Source organism: Aquila chrysaetos, chromosome 5 (genome assembly GCF_900496995.4).
Source record: "Aquila chrysaetos chrysaetos chromosome 5, bAquChr1.4, whole genome shotgun sequence".
NCBI classification, from domain to species: domain Eukaryota; kingdom Metazoa; phylum Chordata; class Aves; order Accipitriformes; family Accipitridae; genus Aquila; species Aquila chrysaetos.
Window position 1 is genome coordinate 75657555 of NC_044008.1, and position 18938 is coordinate 75676492.

Sequence of the window (18938 nt, forward strand, 5' to 3'; positions counted from 1 at the left end):
TAAGTCAGCTTCCCTCAGGAGCCAGGAGAGGACAAAACTGCCTTCAGAGAGTTTCCAGCAGACTGGAGACTGACACTGCAAATATTCAGATTACACAAAACTGCTGTGTCTGCTGCACAGTTGCCATTTGCAGACTTTTCTTGGAAGCCTGCAGGTTATGAGATACTGCTGCTGTCCTCACCTGAAGGTGCCTGCCTCCTGGAGAGCACTGAGGTTGGAAGCCTCCCGAAGCACCCAATTTTTTGGGTAAAGGGAATTTTCTTCTTGCTTCTTCAGAAGGTTGGAGAGACGAGCCTTTGTTATCTTCAGGAAAGAGGCTAGAAAACAACAGGGAACTTACATTTTCTCTTCTATTGGCGTTGGATCCAACCCCAAATATCACACCAAGCACAGCATTTTACAATTGTTTCAATAACTAGTCAACCGGGAAAAAAACAGCCACCAGAGCTAGCACAGCCAGAGGAAAAGCCACGACCTGAACTCCAGGAAAAACCCTACAGCCATCAAAGGAGCAACAGACTGGAGCAGAGACACACACACTCTTGGAAGATTGCCTGGGAGGTTCACCTTGTCTACACTACAGCAAAGACCACTGACCTTTGGGTCCCCAGTGAATTAACTTACATGTTTTGGTGGTCCCCTAGATGCTCAGGGACACTACCTGCTGCAGCCAGGGAGCACATACCTTTCAAGCCATCCTCTTTGGACAGAAGGCCAAGGAGAATCTTAATTCGCTTTCTGCTTCGACTAAGATCTTCATTTTGGTCCCGTAGCATCCCCACAGCACTTTGTACACAGGTCCTCAAGAGTACAGTGGTGTCCAGGATTTCACCCTTCCCAGGAACAGCATGAAAACAAGTTCATTACTCTTCAGTTTTACACCTTTGCACCCCCTCCCACCATCCCTCAAAATTATTATAGTGCTCTCTAGAAAGGACCTGTCCCCCTGGCATCTCATCTCCCAGTTTTCCCTCTCATCTCAGGCAGCAAATCTTTTGCTATCAAGTACATGATGCAACTGCTGTGGCCCTTTCAAACTGGCGTGCAACACAGCATTTGGATTAAGATAAGACTCCTATGGGGGGGGAAAAAAATCAGCAGTTCAGGGAAAAAAAGTGGAAATTATAAACGTGACTAGGGAAAATATGCCTTCCCTGGGAGATGCTTAGGCATTAGAGAGGCAAAAGCCACATGCAGTCACCCTCGTACTGGGCATCCTCCAGCTGATGCTGTCAGAGGAACATGAGCCAGTCTTAGCATGGCTGCAGCACAGCAAAGACCACAGCCAACTCCAGCATGGCTTCAAATGCATGCCTCAGAAAGCACAAACAGCTAGAGTTGACCATTGGGTGTAGAAAGACAACAGAAGCTTTTAAAACTGATTTTTAAAAATTAGGAGCATGAAATGACTAAGGAATTAGAGGGTCTTTAGAATGGTTTATTTCTTTAGTGATGCCAATTTTGACTGGGCAGTGGGGGGATAAATTTGTGTCTGATCAATAGCATTCATGACGCAAATAATATTCCTGATGGATTTCAAGTGAATGGGGATGCAAAAGGTGTGTTACACGTACGGATGACAAAGAGCAGAGAGCCATATTGACAGCTGAGAAGCAAATAAATGTATTCTGAACTGACCTCATAGTGCTCTGCTTCTGGCACTGGTGTTTCAACCCTGACCTCGTTTTCTTCCTGTTCTCCATTCACAGGCAGAGCTGCAACTAAGGTACAGAACTTTTATTAGAAAGCAGTACACTTCTGCATCAGTCGGATAAGAGTTTATTTAGCAACTGGATCCCAGAGCAGCAGAACATGTCAGAGATCCATTATCACCTGCATGAGTAGCTGAGATCCACCTCTCTAAACACAGCTACAGCTGCTAGGGCTGTCAACCTTCACACAGCAAGAACTGGAAGAAATATGACACTCGAAGCTAATGCACTAAGCTCTACCAGAATCCTGCAAGGCAGCATGGTGAAAGGGAAAAGCGTAAGAAAAATCTGAAGGGAAAGAAAAAGTCTTTTCTAACCTTCCTACAGGTTTAGGTGAACAGATCTGTATTCAGGCAAGTGAGGGATTCTCTGGAGCAACTCCTTGGCAGTGGCCTCTACCATGCAGCATCTGCTGCCTCCTGCTGTGCTGGGACAGCACTCAGGGTGTTGAGCAGTGCAAATACCACATTTTTGTCGAAAGGGAAAACTAACAAATTAACTTACTTGATGACCCAAAGTTGCAGTAACGAACTAAAAATACAAGTTGGTAGCCATGTGGTGACACCCACAAAAACCAGATACTGAGCAGGGAAAATCATTAGATACACCGTACCAGGCATAAGTTCCACTAGCACCAGTCTGGGACCACATCTCCCCTTTTCCCCACTGGCATGTCAACACGACTGACTGGCACAGCCAGCATGCAGCTCACCTTTGGTTTTACCTGAATCCTCACAGAATATCTGGCTGATGGTGAGGCTCTGCAGGGCAGTCATATCAGAGATCATGTCCTTGGATCTGCGGAGATCGTCTATGTGCACCGACTGCCACAGTCCTAAAGACAGAGGAAAAAAAAAAAAAAAAAAAAATCATTTCATGCCTGCAGCATGCTCTTCTAGAAGAGCTTCCTAAGAATTATCTCCCAGTACCTGTGGGCTAGCAGTTCACAGTCAGAGTTTGCTTACTCTCACTTCTTGATGTAGAAAGGGAAAGCAGCAATTCACTTTGAACACGCTAATTCATACTATCCTGACTGAAGGGGCATGCACGCTACTGGGGCTTTGAGGCTCTTAAAACCCACCACACACAGCAGGAACCTTGCTGCTGAAAGGAGAATATGTAAGCGCATACTCAGGAGCCTCCTGGAGGAGAACATACCAATGCGGTTAGCATCATGTTTGTTTGCTGCTCTCCAGCTGACTCGAAAGAGGACTCATCTGTCAGTGGGCAAGGCAAGGCACTCTCACAAAGGAGACTAGGACCCCCAAGGTACTGACTCCCCAGGGGCAATCCCTGTAGATAACGGAAGCAGCTCTGACAACCCACAGGACACATTGATTCCAGATTTTAAGCATTAAAAGGGAAGGTGAACAAGAGAAATGTTGCTCTGGTATGTTTGCCTGAAGCCAGTTGAAGGTTGAGGAGTGACAGATCGCTAGACCCACCTCCATGGAATCCCACGTAGGACATTCCTCCTTCCACCCGGGAAAGCTTCATAATAAAGTAAACAAAGACGGAGACTTCTCCCAGGTCCACCTTGTTGATTTCATTAACAACAGTGTATCTACAACAAAGAGGAAATGCTGTTGACAGATCAAAGGCAGACAAAAGTTCACAGCCACAAGTCTTTGCTCTGTAATAGGGCACATTTCTTCCCCTGTACAGACATAAGAGATTCGCTCACCCCTTCCTCCCAACCAGCTGTGCCAAGCCTGCCACCTCTAGCTGTGCCTCAAATGATAGCCCTGATCCTCAGCTCTTCAGGACTTTTGCAGCCAATGGCAAGAATTCACACTTCAAAGGGGACAATCTGGTAATTTGACTCAGTGTAGTTTATTTTGACTTGGGTTAAGAATTATTATTTGAAATACAATTAGTGCTTCTAGATTCATTCCACTACAGAATAAACAAAGGATTACACATTCCTGATTCTGAAATCCCCAAACCAGCACTAATAATCAAATGGCAGTGAGGAGTCACCAAGCAGAACAGCTAGCTGGGAACCACTTCACACTTGACTTACTTGGCTGAGGCGATGAGCTGGGCATTTTGAGAGCCATCTTCAAAGTCTGTCTGAATAATAAGGACTTTATTTCCTGATGTGGCATCAAGGAAATCTCTGAAAAGTGAAAGGGGATTTAAAAGAAGTCAGTAAGTGTAAAAACAAAACATTAAAGGCTGTAGAAGTAGTCACTTCACATTAGCTTTGGCTGCTGCAGGCAGGAGAGATTAAAACACCCAACCTATGGGGATGGTGTAACTTCAAAGCCCCATCTCACTACAATGGAGCTAATACAGCTTGCACCAAGCCAGTCCACTGTTCAGCACAGCATAGCCTCTTGCCTCCCTTTTCCATATGGGTTACTCCAAGTGTTCTGCCCATGCATCTTCCACCCAGATGACAGCCTATTCAGAGCAGGACAATGCAAAACCAGACTCACCGGATGCTCTTCAGGAATGAGTACTCTGTGTCAAACTGCTGCAGGAACAGGATTTGAGGCCTTTGCGCTTTACCCTGTACTTCTCTCTCCAGGCAAGCAGCGTCAGCACTGGTGAGAAGTCTCGAGAAGGTGGTGACCTGGGAGCGCAAGATGTAGGTTAGTTCTTTGCTCAGGAATGCAGTAGGAAGTCAGTAGAGGCTTACTCATCTATGCCCCTAGATGCTGCTAACTTGCTGCAGAGCTGGACTGAACCCCCCCCCAAAAAAAAAAAAAGTTTATTTGCCCTGCCAGTAGGCAAAGGGTCAACACGGGCTGTTACACTAACCCAGGGCCACTGCTGGCTAGCTGGACACAATGACTCTTGGTGCTGCCAGAGCAGTGGGGCAGCTGAGAAGGAGCAGCTAAGGCTTTGAGAAACTTCTCGTGAACCCCTGTAGCATGCCTTCCCTGCAGCACTCTTAGGGAGCAGCAAGTCCAGCCCCAAGAGAAAGCACGTTGTCTCCATGTGAGGCAGGAGAGGGAGAAAGTCTCCAGCCTATCTCAGCTGAAGTTCTTTAGCTTTGGTACTAGGCAAAAGTAAACCAGAGGTTTTCCCATTAAAGGCCCATGAGATCTCTGTCTGTTTGTGGCTTAGCTGGGTTAAAATCTTTTGTATCTTTAAGACCAGAGACAGACACAAAGAAATGAGGGTTCAAAGGCTCCTGATGAATTTTTCCACAGCCAGTAGCCAGTTTTGCTGGCTGTGTACACGGAGACAGAACTACTTTCTAAGTAATGAGATGCATCAGCTGTCCAAACTCACTTAAAACCCCCACTTGCCAGGGAGCATCAAATACTGCTTCACGCGCAGCAGAGGTATTAGACTCTTCAGGATGCAACAATATACCTGCTGAAACACCCACCTCAGCACATCTGGAAACTAAGCAGCAAGGCTGTTATCGAGTTTACTCAGGCGTAGCCATAATGCAGCCCTAGCAGTATAAACCTCAGTGCAGGTTGGGAGGGTTCTGCGAACACTCTGCAAGACACTCACCTCTGTAAAGACTGTTTGGTACCCAGACCCAGCATGGACATGAGCTCGGAGGAAGTCTGCAAAAGACGTGTGTTGCTGCTGCTTGAAGTATATATTGGCCAGAGAATCTGCCATAAACAAACCCATCGAGTTGCAGAGGCGGATCACAGAGTCTGGGGTGGCACAGTTCAGCAGTGCCAGCTGGGCTTCTCTCTTCACACAGGACATTAGTTCACTCGGAGGACATACTGGTTTCAGCCTTTCCGTTGTCTGCAGGACCACTGAGGCACAGGTATTGGAGTGGTAGCCCACAAACACATCAGAAAGGCTGTATTTCTGCTTGCTTATGAAGTGCTCTTCTGTATTGGCTGCAGTGAACTCACACACCCACTTCTTCAGCTCTTCCACAGTTTCTCTTTGCCCTTTGTCCAGGACAGTACTGATATCCAGGTAGTGCTTTTCCAGCCTGTTGATCAGTGGGATGGGAAAGTGCTTATATACCACATCTTTCTCCTCAATGACTATCAAACGGAACTTTGGGTGCACTCGGCACTTGACCCGGTGGGTGCCCAGTCCCAAATCAACATACTTCTGGCCAGCAAGGTACACATAGTATTGATTGAGAGCATCGTAGAGGCTTTCATAAAGGTTTTGCAAGTTGAGGAGCACAACCATTTGGCCAGTTTCCATGCAGACCTTCACACGGTTGATGTTCCTGCATATCTGGGTATACTCTTGATCCTTAGGGAAACTGGAGCCAAAGATAATTTCTGGCTGTCGTCGGGCAGTAAAAAAAGCTTGCTGGAGGATCTGCAGTGCTGCATAATTCTCAGTCAAAACAAGCAGGTACCTGCAATCACCATCCTGACCACTGCTGTAAATGTTTTGTCTTATCAGGTCAATTCTACTGATATCACAAGCATGTATTTCTCCTTTTTCCGGTAACCGTGAGGTGAATATTTCCAAGGCATTGACATCATATTTGCCACCGAAGTTACGAAGAACAACTGTAGCTATGTCTTGAGGTGTTGGCTCACTCTTGGAGCTCTTAGCTAAGGCAAAAAACATCTTTATGAGGCTGTAATAGTCACGCAGACCAAAGAACTCCCTGTCTTGGGCCTTGCAAATATTTTCATATGCATCTGCAAAGTGACAAAAATACTGTTCGACCTTCTGCAAAGCCCCTCGTGCTGAGCAACAAATCCCCTTCGCACTTTCTATGAGCTCTTCTTTGCTGGGGTCACCACGTGAGACAAAGATGCCTCGATTCATTTTAGCAGGGTCCAAAGCCCAGTTAGAAATCCCAATGAAGCCAACCTTTTTGTGGGGAAGAGGGACATCATCTATGCAGCCATCTTCCAAAAGTGGATGTAAAGTCTTCAAGGGCATTTTGGGAGAGTCTTCTGCCAGCCCAATCTCATCCAAAACCACCACTGAGACATACTCCTCCAAGTTCTTCCCTTCCTGGAATCGAGCACAGTGCTTGAAAGTGCCTATGATTCCCTCTGGAGTAGAGAGAGGGCTGCACTGAAAAGACACTAGATGGATCTGCTTCAGGTCCTTGAACAACTCTGAATGAGCTGCTTGGCCCTGCATAGCATCAGCCACAATAGTTTTCGCAAGGGATTTGGAGCTCCCAGGCTTCCCAACAAGAAAAAGAGGGATTTTCAACTCAATGCAAATGACCATCATAAAGACATTTTCCTTCAAGGCCAAGTTTCTTGCTATGGTATCTTGGAGGTACACGCCACTCAGGAATAAGTCCTGCATCAGGGAGATTTCTTCCAAAATCTTTTTCTGGGTATCATAAGGTTTTGGAAGGACCTGGCTGATAGCACTCCTATATGCCTCCTTCTTTTCCAAGGATGCATGATAGCAGACCCCGACTGCCAGCACTAAGGACCAGATAATGTTGTTTCTCTCAACAGGGCTCTTTGGAGCTCTCTTCTCAGCAAGGTACTTCTCCAGTTCTTTCAGCAGTAGCTTACTGCGCTTGTGAAACCACTTGAAAACTTCCATGCAGCGTTCCACATCCCGCAGGCTGACAAAGCTGCATTCATCGTCCCTCTGCCTCATGTATTGCTGGGAAGCAAAAAGCACTTCTGTAATTACCTCTGCGTCAAACTGCCTCATTGGGACATGTTCAGTAACTCTCTGTACAATCTGTTGTATATACATTTTTTCAGTTAAGTTGTTCAGCTGCCCAAAATCCCATACTAATGGGATCATGCTGGGTGGGAGTGCATGGACCCGGTATACAAGCTGTCTCAGCGGAATAGATCCAAGCTTATCCTTAGTCTCATCTGCTTTGACACGGTAGCCCAATCCAGCTAATTCCAGGCGTTGAATCATCTTTGGTGTGTGCTTACGATAAGGGTTGCAGGCTGCTATGATCTGCAAGCCAGAACAAGAGACCAAAGGTTTCCCCTGTACTGTGTGGTCACACAGAACTTCCTTGATGCTGCTTACAGCCTCTGTTGTGTTGGCTTCATCAAAAAAGAGGACTGTGTCCAACCCATGCTGCTCCTTATTGGTTTTAGCAAGGGCTTCTGCTTCTTTGATCCTGGCGTAAATCATCTCTGCTGTAGTACCTCCATGAACTTTAACAAGCTTCATGTTCTCTACCTCTACATAGCTTCTGCGTAACTTGCACAGAAACTTTATAAGTCTGGTTTTCCCACAGCCTGTTTCTCCCATGATGACAACTGGGATGTTGCATCTGAATCGCATCTCAATAGCCAAAATTTTTAGCACATTGTCTGTTGTGAGTTCGTATGTCTCATCAGGGTCTACTACCCAGGGGATTCCCAAAACCATGCAAAGCTTCGCTAGCTTCTCATGACGAGGCAACTGATCAAATGGAATATTGAAGGGAACTCTTTGGAGTAACAAGCCTTTGTACAACCATGAAGTCATGATATTTTTCTTGATAATGTTGCCATTCAAAGGATTAATGGCATCAACACCACCACTGCCATTACGCTGAAAGTGGAAACCAATGAATGTCATGGACACACGATCTTCATTGAAAAACAAATACGGATGAGGTTCAGACTCCCACTTTTTCCGAATGCGGAAAGGAAGAAGATCTTCTTCTGCAATGTTATCCAGGTTGGAGGACTGCCTTCCTGAACTTTGATCAGAAATGTTTAGGGAGGGTGTTGCAAAATCCCTTGCCATTAAAATCATGAAGGTAACAACAAAGTTTTTGAAACCTTGCAAAGTGTCCTGGACAAAGTCAGGGTTGCAAAAGACAGAAGCTTCACAGTCTCTCAACTGAACGTTGAGAAACCATGCAAAGTTTCGGAGTTCTGACCAGGAGGGATCTGTGATCCCGCAGTGCAGGAGGAAATGCTGCAAGCATTCTGCAGGGCTCCCTTCCACAGAGTGCACTTCGTAAAAGAATGTGTCCAGATTGTTCCCCTGATCAAGTCTTTTCAGATACTGGAAAGGTCTCTGGAAAGCCTCACTGCAAAATTCTTCTTTGTCCATTCCTGGGTCTGAAACATCCCCAGACTGGTTCCCAAGTGTCTCCATTTCTAGTACTTCCTTAGGAGATTTGCATGTTACTTTAGGGAACACATCAAAGAAATTATACTTCTGGCTTGCTGACATCTGGAGTAGAGAAAAAGATAATGTGTCATCACAAAGCTGTAGCCCTAATCTTCTTCAGTCTTTTTAAACTGTTCTTAACAGTATTCTTGCCTAAAAATCACAGACCTAACTGAATAACAACAGCTAGCCTATACAACCATGACACTTTTACCCCTATGCATCACTTCTGCTTGAAGTGCATCACAACAATTAATCCTATTTCCTCCTACAGTCTCCTTCCTGTAACATTAGTCCTTTGTTACCTCCAGTCCCTTCTCAGTGTTACCTCAAAGAAAAAGAAAACTAAACCCAAAAAACTGTTATAATTTATCCCTGTCCCTTCTACACTCTGTTCTTATAGCTGCCTACAAATATTCTAGAACTTTCAAACACGCAAAGTAACATGAGGAAGAATAGATTTTGCATTTTTGTGTTCCCTATAAAAGTTAGGGTAGGACCAACGAGGCTTGGACTAACAGGCCTTCAGAAATTACCAACCCGAGAAAACCACAACAGGTATAATTTACTGTCTGGTTTTAATATCACTTTGTACACCACCACAAACACCACTTCGTAATGGAAATGCACAGTACACCCTGATACAAACAGGGAATTCCTATGCTATGTTTACAGTTATAGTCTCTACAACTCATATGCAGCTATATACAGACATTATGTGCAAAATGACTGAGAAATTCAAAGAAATCAAGTATTGCTGTGTACATACATGTCTTGCTGCTTGCTTTGGCACTGGCGATACCTCAAGGATTTCAATGATATACAAATGGCACTTCTGTCGTAGCCACATATTTCCATTATTATCTGTCAGATACTGCAAAACCAACAGCTTGAATAGAAACTCTGGAACTCCACTTTGTACCTATCACAAGAAAAAGACAAAGGCATTTCATATTTATTTACTCATCATAAATTCACAGAATCATAGAACAGTTGAGGGTGGAAAGGATGTCTGGAGATCATCTTGTCCAACCCCCCTACTCAAAGCAGGCTCAGCTAGAGCAGGCTGCCTAAGACCATGTCCAGTCAGGTTTAATATCTCCAAGGTTTGACATGCTACAGCTTCTCTGGGCAACCTGTTCCAGAGTTCAACCATCTTGATGGTACGGAGTTCTTTATGTTACTTATACAATAATTAGAAAACACGACCTAGCAAAATGGCTTACTAAGAAACAAAAGCTTTAAAGAAACAGCCTCTGCAAGGATCCACACAGAACTTCTAGGACAAGGCAGCTGTGGGAGGGATGTACTTACTGAAGAGGTGATATCAAAATGGAATATCATGGGCTTTGTCTGGTGTTTTCTCTTCAGAAAAGGCAGAAGAGATGTTAGCACTTTATCTTCATCCACTTCTGGTTCGATTAGTCTGATGGTTTTCAGAAGTTTTGTATAGTCAGGCTGCATTTCTTGCAGTCTCTCATGTAGCCTCTTCACATAGAGAGATTTCCCTATTGTCATAAAAAACACAAAAAGAATTAAAGCTATCAAGATCAAACACATCATATTAAGGTCATAAATATTTGAATTCCTTCTTTCTGTTACGTGAAATCTCTGAACCTTCCCAACAGGCATTCCAGAAGAACACTTAAATCTGGCTAGAGTAGCTGCAGCCTGGAATCAAAGCCATTGCTGTTGTTGGCTATTGAAGGCTGTCATTATCTATATGGCTTGTTTTGCTTAGACTACCTGAGAAAGGCTTTACTTTTTATTAGGACTTGAATCTATTCTATTATGTGGTTGTTTCTAAGTCAAAACATGGAGGGGAGGAATGGTTGTTGTCAAAGATAAAAGTACCCTCAAGTTTCCTAACTTATCCTGTAGAAACTAATTTTGCCAGCATTCGGGCAATGCCAATGACTTTGGTTTGTTGTCTGAGGTTGGCTATAGTCCGCATCTGCTGTTTCCCAGATTAACACAGTGAATGGAAAGACTGTTCCGTGTCCACTGGCTACATCCCATCATACCTTTATGCTGTATGTAGTGCAGGAGCTAGCTGTGGTAGGTTCATTCCACAAATACTTCCCAGTTATGGGTATCTGGGTAAAGGTGTCTCTTCCAACCTTTTGGAAGCTCCAAACTCACCCTCAGGAGTATGAAAGGTTTGTAATGTAACAAAAAAAGGTGGGTTTATATAGCTTTCCAGACTGAAGCTAAGGCAGCAGCCATTCACAGATAACACCTGAGAGCTGCCCTGGATTTCTGAAGTTTGACAAAGGATGCCATTTGTTACCAAAACTGTTTTGGATTTTTTTCACTAATCCCTGGAAAATAACGTAGCACGCTTTCCCTTTTGAGCCTAACCTTTTCCATTGGGGTGGTACTGTATCAAAGCCCAAGAATGCTGCTGTAAGGAAAACGCAAGGTCTGATGTTGCTTCTGTATGCATGCACTAAAAGTACTTCAGACTGTAAGTTTACACAAGAAACACACACAGCTGGACAGCAAAAGCACTTACTGGACTACCAATCTCTAACAGGGGACAACAGCTAAGGAACAGGGTAAGAACACAGCTGACACACAGTGACTCTTTCCCAGTATTTTTTCAGTGATTTGCGGCTCAGGAGCCCCAGTGTCAGAGATAGCATCTTTGTGTTTAATAGCACTTGATGGATGTTTCTCTCATGACTGTACCTAATCATTTTTTAAGCCTGTGTAAAGCTTTAGGTTCCACAATTTAACTAAGCACTGTTTGAAGAACCAACTTCTTCCATTTGCTTTTCAGCCTGCCAAGTAGTTTTATTTAATGTCCTCTAGCTTTTTGCATTAAGAGACAGCCAACAATCATTTCCTATGCAAGAAAAAACAGGCAGGCTTTACAACGCTTGTCCCATCTCACATACATTTTCCTGCAGGCATATTTTAACCTCAGGAGGTAAGATTCATCTTATCCAGCAATAGCGATCTAATTTATGTTAATGACTTAAATCAGTAGAAAGAGACAGGTGTCAGATTAGCAAGGTGAACCATCTCTAGCGATGCCCATCTCAGGACAAGACAAGCTGTCCTCACAGCTTTCACCTCACTCCACTGACTGTAGTCTGAATCATTCTTTTTTACTAGATGCTTATGACTTGGACACAAATCCTGGCAAGGTGAACCCCACTCTGGTTTTCAACACTCAGCAGACCCCACTTTGCATGTGACATCTTACCCACACCAGCTCTTTTGGAGGACACAATCCCAACACACATATTGCCCTTGAACACAGAAGCAGCTGAGCTTGAAGGCTGAGCGACTCTGTAGTGGTGCTGAAGGTATCGCTGGATTTCAGCTAGTGGCCTCTGGGGTATCATGTGCACTTTGTACTGGCTGAAGACAGAAGGGATGTAGCTGTGCTCCCTCTCACAGTTGCACAGAATGATGAGGCGATAGGTGCTGTTGTAGCGCTGCAGATGCTGGAATAGCTCCTCTGCTCTGCAGCTGACATCGTAACTTAGCTCATCTGCATACAGCATGGTGTAAATTTTCTCTCCTCTGCTGCAGGGAATGAGGCACCTCCTGAGGAAGAGCCCCACTTGCTCAGCAGTGGTCTGAGGAGTGCACAGGAGAACTTCATCAAAAGTGGGAAGGGGCTGGTTGGGGCTGTTCATGTAAATAGCCAGAGCAGATGTGAGCACCTCAGAGCGAGGGCATATGATGAGGTTGGGCTGACCAACATACAGAAGATCCCGTGGAAAGTCTCGTGCAACATGCTCTCTCTCCCAGCTGGCCAGATTCTTCAGCCACCCACCAAGTGTATCAATATCCAGGCAGTTCGGAAGGAAGGAGCCCATGTTGCACATGTAGCACTCCCAGATGCACTTCAGCCGTGCAGCCAGATCCTTCCCTCCATCCAGCATCACTTGGAAGTCAGAAATAGCCTTCCTTGAGCTGGGAGGCACCTCACTCCTGGAAGCTCTAAGGACATCCTGCTCAGTGCAGTTGTGTTTTAGGAACGAAAGCATCATCAGTGCATTCTGGCTGGGCATCCCCTGCCCCAGTTCTGTGCACAAATAGACCAGCTGCTCAGCAGTGTAGTAGTTCAGGTAGAAATGCTGGAATCGTTTTTCATATATGAAGCTTTTCCAACTCTCCAGAAAACTCTCCATTGTCTTGCAGAGTCCTGGGAGCACAGCTGCCATATCTCCTCGCCCTTCTAGCACTGGGATCAGTCCCAAAGAGAAGTCTATAAGAACACATGATTCTCTTTCGGGTGAACAATACACATGGGCAAGCCAGGAGCGGAAGAGCATGTTCCCAGCTGAATAAAGGTCTATAAAGGCCTGTGCAAGTCTTTGGACATTGGAAAAAATCTGTGTGAGGATAGAGGAGAGATAAAAAAAACCTAAGCTGATTTACCAAGACAAGTCCTAGTCATGAAACCACATGAAAGACTTTCAATCAAAATAAAGGCTTTGGTTCCAAGCCAGGTATGTCGGGCCTTGTACAGTAACAAAAGACTCCCTGTGGCTTTTTAACAGCAGTATCCCCAGGAAGCCAGTAAGGAATCCCCAGCTTGCTACAAAAGCACAGCAACCCTCCCAGCCAAAAGCATCCCCAATGCAGCCAGAGGATGACGGTACCAGTCCACGGCCCAGTCTCCAGCTTAGTTCCACCTTAACAGGGAACCAAAGAGGTAGGAACATCTATCTGCCTGCTACCATTCACCCCCAGCAGCTCAGCTGTAAACCATAGTCTTAAAAGCTGATATTCAAGGCAAAATCCAACCCCAGCCCCAACATCAGTAACCCATTGGGTTTGAAATCTGACCTCAGAGAACTTCTCCACCTCCAAGCCTTGCTCTCCCTTTGCTGACATGAGCATCAGTTTGTTCTGCAGTTCACGGAGCTCTGCCAGGGAGTATTTCTGTGATGCCTCATTATCCCCAGAGCTCCTCGGGAGGGTGAAATGCACAACATTGTCCAAAGAAACCTGCCAGAGAATAAGTCAATAGCGCCGATGTAGACTGAGGTTCCACCCTGAGGCAGTGCTATGCCCAGCAAGGGCAGCACTTAGGAGGCAGCAGTCCCCAAAAAGGAACTGTGCAGAGTGGGAGAAAAGCTACAGCACATTTCTGACAGCCATCAACATGCCAGCAGTGTTGTCTGCAGGAGGGGTGGGAAAGCCAAGCAGCCTCACCTTTTGGCCATCAGCTGGTGCTCTGAGAACATATATTCCTCTGCTGTTGATGGCAGCTGCCAGCGACAGTGATGACAGCTCCACAGACCCATGGCTTTCTTTCACTATTTTCAACCACTCTAAGTGTTGAGCTGAAGCATGCTGTGGGAAGAGAAGACATGGCACTGCCCTAACCGCTCTGACTTGGCACTTCTTTCCAGGATTACATGTGTGTTCAGGACAAACAGCTTGGGCTAGCATTAAGAATTTCAGGATGGGGAAGGCAAAAAAAGGAATGACTACTGGCCACAGCCCAATCTTTCTGCACAGCTGTTCTTTACTAACACCACAGGAGGCTGAACAAACAGAGCCCACAGTGCTTCAATGCCTCTTGCTATAGAAACATGCCCTGCTGCAAAAAAATAAGACACAGTTCCCAGACATCTGCCTTCACTGTTTTGCATCATCATTCAACCTCCTGCAAGAGCAAAGCTACACCATGCCATACTTGAAAGCCTCAGCAGTGCTCTGGAGAAATCCATGCTATACCAGTTACAGTTGCTGTAGTACATTTTTTGTACCACAGAAACATAAGATATTTTTCTTCCAATAACAAGAGCTACTGCGATGTCCCCACACAAGTGTAATTTGCCCTTTGCAGTCAATCTTCCAGCCGCTCTTGGAAGACAGAAATGCAAGAGGATGCAGAGAGGACTTGCTCCGGCAGAACTCACCAGTTTCTTGGGAAGATTCTCATCACTGTCCAGGGCTCGCCACAGCTTCCCCAAGCAGTGCATGAAGTCCTTAAACCCTGACTCTTGCTTAAGTTCATAGAGCAGGGAAGAGTAGCCATGCACAGTGTCATGGAAACATGCCACACGGTCCACATCCATGTCATTCTCCCCAGCAGAGATGGATGCCAAGTCTACAAATACCTTCAGCTCATTTGTACCTTAAATGAGATAAACACATGAATGAACAACAAATGAGGCAGCTTTAATGCAATTCCACATCACCACCTTTTACAGAAAATGCAGAAAGAATGCCTTTGAACAGCACTTCCTGTGCAACTTCTCTCCACCCATCCTGCTAGCAACTTTACTAGGTGATTCATCCACATTAAGGACATCCTTGGCCCTGGCTTTTCTCCGCATTGCCATGAAGAGCAGATTCACAGCCAGGATGGAAGCGGTGCAAAGGGTGTGTGTCTCTGTGCATGTAAGACAACCAAGCTGGCAGACACAACTAATCAGACCACTGCCATCCTGTTAAATGGATGGCCTCTGTTCTCTTAAATAACCAGTCTGAACTGAATAGTAGCAGCTATTACAACCCTTCAGACCAAGCTCAGCTATCAGGCAGGGTAGCTACTGTGCACTGCACGAGACTACAGTGGCACAGGCATGTTTAAAGGGACTACTTCATAGCACGTTCCAGACCAAAACCCGTAAGAGATGCTTGTAACTATCAACACCAGAAGCTGTAAAGGCATCAAGCAGATAGCAGATGAGTCAGGGATATGGCATTCCTTCTGCCCCCACACAAACTGGCATCCCTTCTAGTACTATCTGTCTAATTTCTGGGTGAGCAGCACACACCTTTCAGTGCTTCTCTGACCCAGCAGACAAACTCCTTCTGCTGGGCCAGCTCCCTCAGACACCCACGACGCTTCACAGTGATCCCCTGCAGCAGTCTCTTGGCATGCATAAGCTCAGGGCTGATGGAATCCAGCTTTTGTGTCTTGTATGATTCAAGCTTTTCTGTCTACAAAGCAAGCAGTGCAAACAAACATTCAGTCTAAAAATGGGAAATACAACCTGTTCTCCAGCAGGGAAGGGAAAGCCCTCTGCAAAGCTACACCCCAAACAGAGGAATACCACCTTCTCTCTATTAGGCAAGATTACACAAAAGCACTTTGTTTGAACACTTAATTTTTATCTCAAATAACCATTTTGGGACAGGGAATGGCTCTCAACAGACTGGGATAGACTTAAGGGAAGGTTCAGATTTACCCAAGCTTTCTAGCCAACACCCTGACAGTACAGAGCTGAAGAAGGGGATACTTACTATGTCCAACAAATTTTCCAGGATACTGAAGTCACCAGAGAGGTTTAAAATCTCTCTGACATTGGCAATGATCTTCGCAGCATCAAAAGTTAAATGCATTTCATGGTATTGCTGGATCTGCTGAAATCGCTGATCAACCCAGTCTCTGTCTTCTTCAGGTCTAAGCTTACATATGATATTTAGTTCAGTTTTGAGATCTTCAGGATGATTTGTGAATTCCTGAAAAATGGTATCAACTGCAGAAAGTGTGAGACTTCCAGATCTGAGATCATTATACAACCTTTCATAGCTCACAAAACAAGGGGAAATTAGACTGCAGAAAACTTCACTAAGGTCCAATGCAGGAACAATGTTGTCATCCTCTTCCTCCTCCTCTTCTTCTTCTGAACTTTTATACTCCTTTCCTGCCTCCTGCGCTGCTTCCTCCCAGAACTGCTGGAAGGTCAGGCTATCCTTAAAAGAGTGCATTTTCTGGACAAATTCTTTCAGCTCTGGGCTCAGGTTGTAGTAGGTCTGTAGGGGTCTCTTTCCCACATTCACAACTGTATTTAGTCTTTTTGAGCAAAGATCTTCCAAGTGTTGGAATTCCAGTTCACCTACATCCACTTTAAAACAGAGAGACAAGTCAGAGATAGATCAGATGTCTGGCTTGTGTCCAGCTTACTTCATCTAATCTGCCAAGTTGCAAAATGCATGTGGACCCCTACAAATACCATTTGATGCGTAAGCACTCACTTGATCCCTCAAATGCTCTAGGTTTACTTCCCCCACCCCTCCTCATCCTTGCTGTGGTTTAGAATAAAGCTTGTTTACAAAGCCCAGTCGTTTTCAAAGAAAATTATGTTTTCTGGAGTTGCCACTTTCAAATTGCTCCCCCAGAACATTACCTTTCACAGATGCCTGCACCTTCTTACACATGTTCAGAAAGGTTCCTATTGCTTTTTGATCTTTTCTGAGAAGTGTTAATTCTTTTTTCCTCCTCTGCAGCAATTCTTTCAGTTCTCTCTGGAGTAGTTCTTTGTTTTCACGTAACAGCTGCTGGTGCTCTGAAAGAAAACTCATTGGTAGTCACAAAGCAGATACTTAGATACTTCCCAACCCCTGCACCCATAACTCAGGTTTGGATTTGCAGAGTCACAAACAACACAGTGAAATGCAGACAACACAAACTGGAGCTGGGAGCTCCATATAAAGGACAAAGACAAGGGCAGCACTGCTAACTGCTGAAGTACCTAATTAGCATTACTAATCACTGAAGTAGGTTAACAGAGTAGGCCATCGATCACTACAATGATGCTGTAAGCCAACAATGCCACCTTTGAATGGTGCTCTTACTTATCTCCCAGATACAGATGAACTGTTTCTCATGCTGGAAAATCTCTTCCAGATGTTTCACAAGGATACACCCTTTCTGGATGTCATCGGTGACACTCATGAGCACAGAGTCTGCTATGGCCATGACATTCTTTGCTTCATCTGTAAGTTTTTCTAGGAGCTTTGTGTTTGTTCCTGTTCCAGAAACAAAGCATGTAAAACCTAGATCAGCCCTGCTTCACAAAAACTAGGCAGAATCAATAACTATTCAGTGTCATGATACAGAGTCCTTCCATTTCCCATTCAAATCTCTACCCAAAAGCCTGTGAACTCATCACACCACCCTCCAACCCCTCATGTTTTTCTGAACAGAAACAGCCAGGATCTCAGGAGAACAATTCAGACACCTTCCCATGGAGAGCCCATACCCAAAACCTGTGGAGGAAACACAAGTAATTTTGATCCATTCACATGACAAACACTTTTGCATTTTTGTATAGCAATAACTTATTAGAACTTCTCTGAGAAGGAAGTTATGTTCTACAAATCCACTTGATCTACAGGTTCAGCAGTCCAGTACAAATCCTGAAGTGGCTGCAGTGGATTATCACAAGAGGAATACTAGCTCCCTCTTCCTTAGCCTTTCCTCTCCAAAACCAGGCTGAATACCTTGAGCTTTGAGGTGGGGAATAAAACAAGAGCAGGACAATTTTTATATATTTGTTTACTGCTCTGCAAAGTGGGAACAGCAAGGCAGCAAACAGCTTTTCATAGACTCCTATAAATACAACTAACAGACATACCATTAAAGCTGAAGATATGTTTGATGTCAGGCCACGTAAGCACGTGGCGCAAAACCTCATCAAAATCATCCTCAGGCTGCCCATTCTTGATGGGCCACGACTTCACAATGATAGTTGATACAAGCTGGCTGAATCGGCCCATGTTGTAGGAAGACAACTTCTCAAGGAGATTGCTCTGAGTCTGCACAAGGCATATAAGACAGAGGAGAGGGGAAGAATGCATCAGTGTTTTGGATTACACTGCATCTATCTTTGTCTTGGGATCAGGCACTGATGTCAAGAAGTCACACCTCCAGTGCTGAGGCATATTCCAAAAAAGCCATATGACACGAATGACACCAGAAACCATGATGGCAAAAGCATTACAAGTATTTTTCATGGATGCTTTATAAGTGGATCCTCATTTCCTGATTTCTTGTCAATATTTTTTTTTTTGTTGCTTTAACAAACATTAACAATCCACAGCAACTCAAGCAATAAGAGACTGAATGTGCAATTCTCCTTCCACCACAATGCACATCCCTGTACTATGCAAAAGGATTTCTATGCAACAGAAAATTTGACTTCTTTTCCTACCTTGAAGGAAAATACAATACCTGGCAAGCTGCAGTTACAGCCTCTGTGGCACAATTACTGAAACACCAGACAAGGGAAGAGTCAAGTTGTGCAAATTTGGAGTGCTGACAGCAGTAGACTAAGATTTGGTTAACTGGAGGCTCCTAGAGGGCAAAAGGGAGATTTCTTACCAACTTCAAAGTTTCCAAAGTGTTTCTTCTGAAAGCATGAAGGAGTGTTGCCATTAAGACAATAAAAGGAATTAAGTCAAAAAATTTAAGTTTCCTAGTGGAGCCAAGCATCAGCCCATTTATCAGGGCCTGGA

General features: G+C 44.8%; 1 protein-coding gene across 1 annotated transcript in view; it reads right to left on the reverse strand.

The window, feature by feature from the left end:
* RNF213 (ring finger protein 213) overlaps nt 1-18938 on the reverse strand; it is a 56287-nt gene that overhangs the window by 20373 nt on the left and 16976 nt on the right. Inside the window, 20 exon segments of the mRNA XM_041123881.1 lie at nt 182-317; nt 686-833; nt 1639-1715; nt 2425-2547; nt 3158-3276; nt 3736-3831; nt 4154-4290; nt 5187-8780; nt 9487-9639; nt 10032-10225; nt 11929-13069; nt 13527-13688; nt 13896-14036; nt 14609-14826; nt 15473-15638; nt 15942-16546; nt 16829-16987; nt 17277-17450; nt 18059-18239; nt 18655-18777. Coding sequence (XP_040979815.1) covers nt 182-317; nt 686-833; nt 1639-1715; nt 2425-2547; nt 3158-3276; nt 3736-3831; nt 4154-4290; nt 5187-8780; nt 9487-9639; nt 10032-10225; nt 11929-13069; nt 13527-13688; nt 13896-14036; nt 14609-14826; nt 15473-15638; nt 15942-16546; nt 16829-16987; nt 17277-17450; nt 18059-18239; nt 18655-18777 — 7847 coding nt within the window.